This window comes from Mandrillus leucophaeus, unplaced genomic scaffold (assembly GCF_000951045.1).
Source record: "Mandrillus leucophaeus isolate KB7577 unplaced genomic scaffold, Mleu.le_1.0 Scaffold162, whole genome shotgun sequence".
In the NCBI taxonomy this organism is placed as follows: domain Eukaryota; kingdom Metazoa; phylum Chordata; class Mammalia; order Primates; family Cercopithecidae; genus Mandrillus; species Mandrillus leucophaeus.
In genome coordinates, this window is record NW_012101610.1 from 227806 (window position 1) to 237989 (window position 10184).

The 10184-nt window shown below is 46.0% G+C and overlaps 2 protein-coding genes across 2 annotated transcripts in view; one reads left to right on the forward strand and one right to left on the reverse strand.

Moving 5' to 3' along the window:
• The window catches only part of TMEM159 (transmembrane protein 159), a 29664-nt gene extending 19482 nt beyond the window's left edge, over window positions 1–10182 (reverse strand). The window contains 4 exon segments of the mRNA XM_011976042.1: window positions 1531–1567; window positions 1569–1600; window positions 7492–7685; window positions 10031–10182. Of these exon segments, the coding sequence (XP_011831432.1) occupies window positions 1531–1567; window positions 1569–1600; window positions 7492–7587 (165 nt within the window). The 5' untranslated portion in view covers window positions 7588–7685; window positions 10031–10182.
• DNAH3 (dynein, axonemal, heavy chain 3) overlaps window positions 9359–10184 on the forward strand; it is a 224672-nt gene continuing 223846 nt past the window's right edge. Inside the window, 1 exon segment of the mRNA XM_011976095.1 lies at window positions 9359–9475. Within this exon segment, the coding sequence (XP_011831485.1) occupies window positions 9359–9475 (117 nt within the window).

A 10184-nucleotide genomic window follows, 5' to 3' on the forward strand; every position in this document is an offset into this window, starting at 1 on the left:
TATATAATTATAATATGTATTATAATATTTATATTATTATAATAATAATTATTAAAAGCATTATTAAGCATTAAAAGCTAATCACTTGTCTAGAGTCCTACAGCCTCCAAGTGGCAAAATCTCAGCATTAAAAGCTAAGGCCTGGCCGGGAGTGGTGGCTCACACCTGTAATCCCAGCACTTTGGACATAGGCGGATCACCTGAGGTCAGGAGTTCAAGAACAGCCTGGCTAACATGGTGAAACCCAGTCTCTTTTAAAAACACAAAAATCAGCCAGGCTTGGTGGCCTGTGCCTGTAGTCCCAGCTACTAGGGAGGCTGAGGCACAAGAATCGCTTGAGCCTGGGAGGTGGAGGTTGCAGTGAGCCAAGATGGTGCCATTGCACTCCAGCCTGGGTGACAAAGCAAGTCTCTTTTTCTTTTTTTTGTTTGAGATGGAGTTTCACTCTTGTCGCCCAGGCTGGAGTGCAATGGCACGATCTCAGCTCACTGCAACCTCCGCATCCCAGGTTCAAGCCATTCTCCCACCTCAGCCTTCTGAGTAGCTGGGATTATAGGCGCCCCTACCATGCCCAGCTAATTTTTGTATTTTTAGTAAAGACAGGGTTTCACTGTATTGGCCAGGTTGTTCTTGAACTCCTGACCTCAGGTGATCTGCCTACCTCGGTCTCCCAAAGTGCTGGGATTACAGGCGTGAGCCACCGCACCTGGCTGCAAGTCTCCTTTTCAAAAAAAAAAAAAAAAACCAAAGGGCTAAGGTTTTGGACTCAGAATGGCCAATGCTTGCAATAGCTGCCACATCAAGTAAAAATACTAAATACTTTTATGTCATCAACTTGGTCACCATAGTTAGCCACAGAATGTGACTAATGCAAGTTTATGCTGTGTTAATAAATAGTTTATTTTTCTTCACCAGGCAAAAGGAATTTTGGATCTGACTAAATGGAGGGAGACTGCTTTAACGCAGAGCTGGCCATAGGCAAATCCACAAAGATGGGTTTCCCCCTCTCCTCCTTAGGCTCCATGCCTTCTTTCTCCTCAGTACTGGCATTCTAGATCCTGTTCATGTGAAAGGTACAGAACCTCCTTCCATCCTAACTGGTCCTTCCTGAGCCTCATCCCTAGGGCCTTGCAGGCCAGCAGATGAAAAGAAGACATAATTCAGGTCCCCAAGACACATGTGCCGCTTAGGAAAAAGAGTTTACCCAAGTGATTTAAACAGTGGGATTTTCAGGGCGAGTTGGAAGGCAGGAGGGGTTTGTGGTTCATGCTGAAAGAGCTAAAGTACAAGCCGCATCCTGCTTAAATAGAAGAGGCCATGCCAAGAAGCCATAGCCGTAGGTCTTGGGCTTCAGCATGGTCTCCTAAGAATCACTCTCGAGGCATGGCCAATCTCACTTCCTGCCAGGCCACAGGACGGCAAAATGCCCACTGACCTCACTGCCTCCTGCTACCCCACCATTCTGACAAAAGCCACCAAAGAGCGTGCTATTCCACTTCTCTAGCCAGAGATGACTATAGCAGGAATCACCTCGGAGCTGGCACTGCCCAGCCTGGACACTCCATCATGAGTCCAGTGAGATCCTGCTGTGTTGGGGCAGCTGAAAGTGAGACAGGCGGAGGGGCCGTGGGACTCACCACACAGAATGTGGGCTGGTCCCTTGCGCTGTCTCAGGTCCTGACTTCTTTCCAGTTCTAATCCATATGCATCCTTATTTGATGCTCCCTGTATCACCTGACCCTTACAATAAAAAGAACCACCGTGGGGAGGAGCAGATGGGCTCTCCAGGAAAGGGAGGCAGCAGTGCACCAATGAGTGTGCTGCGCTGGCAAGGGAAGGGCTGTGCAGTGGAAGGAGCTCGTGAGGCTGGGACACCAGGACACCAGGCTTGCTGGCTTACCCCTGGGCTGTCCATCACAGGCCACCTGTGCCATTCAGCACTTGGAATGCTCCTCCTGTGACTGATGGCCTGGATTTCCAATTTAATTTAATTAAAATTTTAAAGCTGAGACTTGATTCAGTTGTTGGAAAAATTTTAAGTCTGTTTCAAACAGGTTGGGTATGCGAATCTATTTCACTGAATTGTAAGTTTTATAAAATCTGAATAGAGATTAAATATTTCCAGTGAAAATTTGGCACTGGAATTGAGATGTGCTCTAAGTGTATGAAAAAAACAATGCAAAATATCTCATTAATACCTTTTTATATTACCTGTTGAAATTATAGTGTTTTGGATATATGGTGTTAAATTAAGAATATATTATTAAAATTAACCTCTGGCCGGGAACGGTGGCTCACGCCTGTAATCCCAGCACTTTGGGAGGCCGAGGTGGGCAGATTACTTGAGATCTGGAGTTCACGACCAGCCTGGTCAACATGGCGAAACCCCGTTTCCAGTAAAAATACAAAAAAAATTAGGCAGAGTGATGCATGCCTGTAATCCCAGCTACTCGGGAGGCTGAGGCGGGAGAATCACTTGAACCCGGGAGTTGGAGGTTGCAGTGAGCCGAGATTGCGCCACTGTAGTCCAGCCTGGGCGACAGAGCGAGACTCCATTTCAAGATAGATAGATAGATAAATTAATCTCATTTGTTTCTTTTTATGTTTTTTAATGTAACTATTAAAAAACTTAAAATTATATATGTGGCTTACATAATATTTCTGCTAGACAGCACTCATTTAAATTTCATCTAGGGAAAAAAAAAAACAGGGAACACACTGCTGTCATTTGAGCAGAACTATGACATGATTAAAGGAATGATTTAAGAAATATGAACCTAGCAATCATGTGCAAGAGGTAAGGAGAAAGATTTGCAGGAAATCAGGCAAGATATACTGATGGTCAAGTCCAGGCTGATGGCACAGAGGGAAGTGGAGAGGGAGGAGGAGATGGGTTTGAAAGTGGAATGACAAAAGAAGAAATACACAGGACTTAGGGACAGTTTGGCACAGGGATATAAAAGGAAACAGGCAAGACTGTTCTACTTTAGTCCTTAAGGAATCCACCTTTCTCTTAGCCTTTTTTTTTTGAGATGCAGTTTCGCTCTGTTGTCCAGGCTGCGTGCAATGGCACGATCTTGGCTCACTGCAACTTCCACTTTGGGAACTTCCAGGTTCAGGCAATTTCTGCCTAATATTTGTATTTTTAGTAGAGACGGGGTTTCACCATGTTGGCCAGGCTGGTCTCGAACTCCTGACCTCAAGTGATCTGCCCATCTCGGCCTTCCGAAGTGCTAGGATTACAGGCATCAGCCACCACGCCCCGCCATTCTTAGTCTTTTCTGAGTCTGGGCTCTATAATCAAAGAGAAAGTCATTCGGATATGCAAAGAGACCAAGATTCAGACAATTAAACCCAGCAATTGTCTTTTCCCAAGAAGTACAGCTGAGCTCCAGCCAGTCTGTCCCAGGAGGGGAGGACACGGTTCAACCACACCTAATAATAACAGAGAACATTCATTAAACACTCAGGTGCCAGGCACTGCTTTAAGCGCCTCCCGTGTTATTTCCTCATTTATTTCTTCCTACAATGCTACGAGGTAGGTAAAAAAGAACGACCTAACACTATTTAAACTCAGGGGGGTAGAACGTAGCAATTAACATTTCATTCTCATGGCAACAGAGGGGGATGCGATGGAAAGATGAAAAGTGGGAGAGGTTATTATTCAGTAACACGCACTGTGATTTTCCATCACCAGCCTGGAGGTAGACACAGGTTATCCAATCTAGACTCTACAAGCACACTGCAGCACTGCAGAGCCCAGGAAGGCCAGGCCAAGACAGACTGACAAAATTACGTGCCAGGCTCTGTGCTAAAGCCTCAAACAGCATCTCAGATAATCTTCATAACAAACCTCTGAGCCTGGCAGTGCTCATTTTAGAAAAGAGGAGATGGTAGCTGGGCGTGGTGGCTCACTTCTGTAATCCCAGCATTTCAGGAGGCCAAGGCAGGAGGACTGCTGGAGGCCAAGAGTTTGAGACCAGCCTCAAGGACCAGTGAGAGACCTTGTCTCTCCAAAAAATAAAATAAAACATTAGCTGAGTATGCTGGTATGCACCTGTAGTCCCAGCTACTCAGGAGGCTGAGGCTGGAGGGTTGCTTGAGACCAGGAGTTCGAGGCTACAGTAAGCCATGATCGCACCACTGTACTCCAGCGTGGAAGACAGAGCAAGACTCTGTCTCAATAAAAAATAAATAAATAATTTTTAAAAAGGAGATGGAAATTCAGTGAGCCTAAGTGACTTGCCCAAGGTCAGACAAAGGCAGTGGGCTTCTAAAGTAGGGACAATGTGGCCAGTGTTTGAGAACATGAAGGCTCCACCTGGGATGATTAGGAGCCACGCAAATTCCCTGGTAGGAGAATGCAAAAAACAATCAACGATTCATTATCTCTTCCTACCAGGAGAAGGGCGAAGGGTCAGGACCATCTAAAACCACTGGTGGCCAGGCGCGGTGGCTCACGCCTATAATCCCAGCACTTTGGGAGGCCGAAGTGGGTGGATTGCCTGAGGTCAGGAATTGGAGACCAGCCTGGCCAACATGGTGAGAAACCCTGTCTCTACTAAAAATACAAGAAAAAAAACAAAACAAAACAAAACAGGTGAGCATGACTATTAACTAAGTTCAGGCAGGGCCAGGGCGAATGCCTAGTGCAGTGCTTGGCATACAGTCAGTGCCAAGAAATATGCAGTCAATCCTTGTTACTCACAATTCCATATTTGTAAATTTGCCTCCTCACTAAAATTTATTTGTAACCTCAAAATGAATACTGGCAGTGTTTTTTGTTTTATTTTTTTGTTTGTTTTTTGAGACGGAGTCTCGCTCTGTCACCCAGGCTGGAGTGCAGTGGCGCGATCTTGGCTCACTGCAAGCTCCGCCTCCCAGGTTCACGCCCTTCTCCTGCCTCAGCCTCCCAAGTAGCTGGGACTACAAGCATCCGCCATCATGCCTGGCTAATTTTTTGTATTTTTAGTAGAGACGGGGTTTCACCATGTTAGCCAGGATGGTCTTGATCTCCTGACCTCGTGATCCACCCACCTCGGCCTCCCAAAGTGTTGGGATTACAGGCGTGAGCCACCGCACCCGGCCTGTTTTGTTTTGATTGAGACAGAGTCTTGCTGTCACCCTGCTGGAGTACAGTGGTGTGATCTTGGCTTCCTTCAACCGTCACCCCGTGGGTTCAAGCGATTCTTGTGCCTCAGCCTCCCAAGAGGCTAGGATTACAGGCACATGCCACCATACCCAGCTAATTTTTATATTTTTAGTAGAGAAGGGGTTTCATCATGTTGGCCAGGCTCATCTTGAACTTCTGGCTCCAGGGATCCACCTGCCTCGGTGTCCCAAAGTGCTGGGATTACAGGCGTGAACAACCGCGCCTGGCCCACAGTGCTTTTGGGGTCATCAGTGGACATGCCCACAACAGCAAAAGACGGAGTCACCTACCATGTACATTCCCAGTTGAGGTCAAGCAAGGTGACACTGAGCCTTCCTGTTTCATCCTTTAAACGAGTGTCATTGTGGTCTATTTAGTGCCACGTTTATGCTTTAAGTTGGTGATTTCACCATTGAAAATGGTCCCCAAGTTTAGTGCTGAAGCGTTCTCTAGCATTTCTAAGCATGAGAAGGCTGTGATGTGTCTTATGGAGAAAATACACATTGTGTGATTAGCTTTGTTTAAGACATGAGTCACGGTATACCATTGTTGGCCCTGAGTTCAATGTTAATGATCAACGATATATACTAACATGTCTTTAAACAGAAATACACAGAAAACGAGGTTATGTACTGATCAGTTGACAAAAATGTTGTGGCAGAGGCCCACAGCAACTGAATCCTGGATTTCCCCTAGGAGCGATGGTTTGGTATGTGCTAATTCGATGTCTGCAGTAACTTTACAGAACGTAACGACCATGGTTAATGAGAATCAGCTGTAAATGTGGAACGGCAGGAGAACCCTTCTTACTGAGCTAACTTTTAATAACAAGAGTCCCCGCCAGCTGGCGAGAAAGCTGCTTGTCCAATTTAAAAATAGCTTGGTAAATCCACAAAGAGTGCCAGATAAATTCTGGAGCAAGTCCAGAATTTATTGTTGTAGACTGCAGAGAAGCATCTCTTCAAGTAGCTCTGCTGTGCTATCCAATACAAACAACAAAAATACATCACAAAACGGTTCATTTTGTTGCATATACATGTGTATTTTTATAGGTATATTACGTAGAAAAAAGGTCTAGAATGACATACAAAATGTTAACAGTATTATCTCTGAAAGCTCTTTTCCCTGACAAAATGCTGAAAGGCATATAGAAGAAAGCAATAAGGATAAATATGCAAGAAAACAATATACTATCTGAAGTCCCATTGCCACTGAGTGGCTACTGAATACCTAAAAAGTGGCTAACTCGAATTGAAATGTACTGGAAGTGTAAAACACACACGGGGTTTCAAAGAGGGAGTATGAAAAAGAAGGTACAATGTCTCAAGAACCTTTTTTCATTAATAATTTTGTATAAATGATTACATGTTGAAGTATTTTTGATATCTTAGGTTAAATACAAACATTATTAAAAATAATTTTTTATTTTTATTTTTATTTATTTATTTTTTTGGAGACGGAGTCTCACTCTGTCACCCAGGCTAGAGTGCAGTGGCACAACCTTGGCTCACTGCAACCTCCGCCTCCCGGGTTCAAGTGATTCTTCTGCCTCAGCCTCCTGAGTAGCTGGGACTACAGGCGCTCACCATCACTCCTGCTGATTTTTGTATTTTTAATAGAGACAGGGTTTTACCATGTTGGCCAGGCTAGCCTCGAACTTCTGATCTCAAGTGATCCGCCCACCTCAGCCTCCCAAAGTGTGAGGATCACAGGCGGGAGCCACCGTGCCCAGCCAAAATTAATTTTACCTATTTCTTTTTACTTCTTAAATGTGGCTACTAGAAAAATTTTAAATTACATATGTGGCTGACATCATATGTCTATTGTAGCTGGATTCCTAGTGGAACACTGAACTTAAATCTTGAAGTAGGCTTTTGTCTCTCATTTTCAGGGTAACAGATAGGGCAAAAATCACAACAAAACCAAACAAACGAAAAAAAATAAAAAGGATGGTATCTGTGGCACAGACTTCTTTATCCAGCTAAAGAACTGCATTTGCCATTAGTGGCAAATGACTCAATTTTGGCTTAAGAGATGTAATTGGAAGTGTTGTGTGTGACTCCCAGGAAGTCTCCTTAAATTGGAGGTGGCTTGTACATCTCTTTTCCCCCTCTCCTCAAATCCTGTTGCCTGGAACATGGATACAATGGCTGATGCTCTTGCAGTCATTGCAGACAAGGAGTTTGAAGGTCACAGCATAGACATGGCAGGGTGGTAAGCCAGAAAGATTCTTGACTTACCTCCAAATTTCTTCTACTGGAGAAAGAAATAACTTTCTATCTTGTTTACGCTAGTGTTATATTGGGATTTTCCATTATACACAGTGATTGGAAACTGACCTTTGAATTATTCTGGAAGGAGTCTATCAGCAGAGACAGCTTCTTCTGCAGTTCTTGCAAGTTCCTTGAGATACTCCGGAGCTCCTCTTTGGCCATTCTGAAGCTCACTTCAATCTCTTTGGGGATGAATTCTCCTACCGGTAAATTCTCCAGTGCAGCCCACGGTCCAATCTCTCATGTCGTCCTGTCTCTTGCTGTTACCAGAGGAAACAAAAGCCGTTAGTGGTCTTCATCCAGCTGGTTCGACGAGAGCTTCTACCATCCTCATACCTTGATGGCAGGCATGTAGATGGAGGGTAACCTGGCAATATTCACAACAATTTCAGATTGCACACACTTCAATCCAGGAATTTAGCGTCCAGGAACATGATGGAAATAATCCAACAGGTATCTCAAAATGTACTAAAAGGCCGTGCATTTCCTCCCTGTTTATAACATATAATGACCAGCAAAACATTGGAAAGGAGCTAACTGTATTTCCATTAGGAGAAAATGGGTTAAAGAATTATAAATTCAGTCATTAAAATGATAGCGTGACTGTTTCGTGATGTGAAAAGATATTTATGATACTTTAAAAAAAGATAAAATGTTAACAGTATTATTTCTGACAGCTTATGTATATTTTTTAGCGTGACAAAATGCTGAAAATACACAGAAAGCAAGAAAGCTGAATACACTATTTCAAATCTCATTTCCTTTTATTTTCCCTCGAAAGCTTTCCTTGTACAACAGCAGCCTTGGCCTATTTCTCTTCTTTATTACTGTGCAGGTTGGCTCCCAATTCCATCATTCCATACATCATCATCTATTTACTTTCGGGTAAGTCTATCCCCACTAAGGAGAGCTGCGTCTGGGGGGCAGACCTCACCACAATAATTATACTCTAACTAAACTGCTTGGAATTTTGAGGGGTGTCCCAATCTCACACAATTTTTACTTATTTTTAATAAAGGCAATTGGTTAAATTAGATATATTTTTTAACCCTTGCTGAGTTTTCAAATATAAAAAACAATCATTCTTATTTTATATTTCCCAGAACTGGCTGGACACAGAGATATGTTTTCCGTTTTTCCTTTTAAACTAACCTCCTGACCTACAGTACAAATATTTAAAAGATTCCGTCTGCGTGGCCAAAATTAACTGAGAGATCATCACAGTTATTTATCATATTGAATATCCCACGTGCTGATTGCATTAGTTACAGGGGGTAATTTTATCTACTACTAAGCTGTATAGGGTCTCCTATGCAAATTAAAGTGCATTTTAATCATCCCAGCTAGACATTCTCTGCTACTTTCCTTGTGTAAAACAAGAAACCCTTTGGAGGTGGAAGTTGAGGAGGGGACTAATCCCACCACCCCACATTCTCTCTCTGAAGCTGCCTCTGGCGTAGATCTTGAACTCGGGATGTTCCCAGCACTCAGTTCCCGTAATCTCATCTCTGCAGCAAGCTGAAACAAGCCCAGTTCTCCCTACAGGTCTCCTTTGGCCTGGGAGCCTCGAGTGCCACCCAGACCGGTTTGGGGAGTCCGATGGGAGAGTGCGTGGGGAGAATGCCATCGGCCACAGCCTTCAAATGCGTCTACCAGGCTACCAATTCCCAGACCCCCTGGTCACTCACTCCTCGGAGGGGCCTCCCCAGCCACAGAGGTGTCTCCCGAGAAGGGAAAGCGTGGACCCGATGCGGCCAAGGAGTGCCCCGCCTTCTTCACGCCTGGGGGACTGGGCCAGGCCAACACCAGCCAACCCTCTCCCCTTCCAATGCTCCAAATAAATCTCCTGGCTCTCCCACCCCCGAATCTCCAGGAGCAAACGGCTACCTCGAAAGTTCCAGCTGGGAGGAGGGGTCACATCTCTGGTTGGGGGATGGGAGCTGCAGGGCGCCTCGAGCTTACGCTGGCCGCCCCTCCCGATCTGGGCCCAGCCTTTCAGCCTTCAAAAGTCAGGGAGACCCAAGGAGAGGAGGAAAGGAGTGAAGTGCAGGTGGAGAGGGGTTCCGCGTCCCAGAAGGCACAGAGGCTGAATAATGGGAACTCAGAGGGGCGTCGAGTACTTTGTTATTACAAAGAGAAGCCCCCTTTGATACTTGCAGATCTCTCTGCAGTGACGGGGAAGGGGACCTCGGTGGAGAAGAGGGGCTGGATGGCGAGGAGGGCGCCCGTTTTCAATAATCCTTGGGAGGTTTGCCTCGACGTCTTCCCCAGGTTCCCCAGAAAGGGGCACAGTCTCGGTGTATGGTGGTGCTAGCTACCATTTTACCTAATCTAGTAGTGTGTGTGTGTTGGGGGGTGGCGGGGTGAGTGTGCTTTGAGGGGTGGGGAGGAATCGTGTCTCCTCGTGCGCTCCCAGCCCCGTCCCGGTGACTCACAGGCAGGAGACGCCCCTTATACTAATCCCGGAGCAGAAAGCTACGGGGCGTGGGACCCCGATTGCGCGCTCACGCCGTCGCCTCCGCGCTCCTCCACTGTCCCCGCCCGGCGAGGGGGGTCTAGCCACCCGGGACACCCGGACCACCACCCCCCAGCTCCGAGCTCTCACCTGCTCTTGGCGGCCGAGCAGCCCCCACCGCGTTTGCAGGCGGAGCGAAGAGAGGCAGGAGGAGGAGCAAGAGGAGGAAGGAAAGAGCGTCCCGGGAGTGAAACCAGAGCCGCCTGCCTCCGCCCCTTGGCCCGGGCACCGCCCCTCGGCTCCG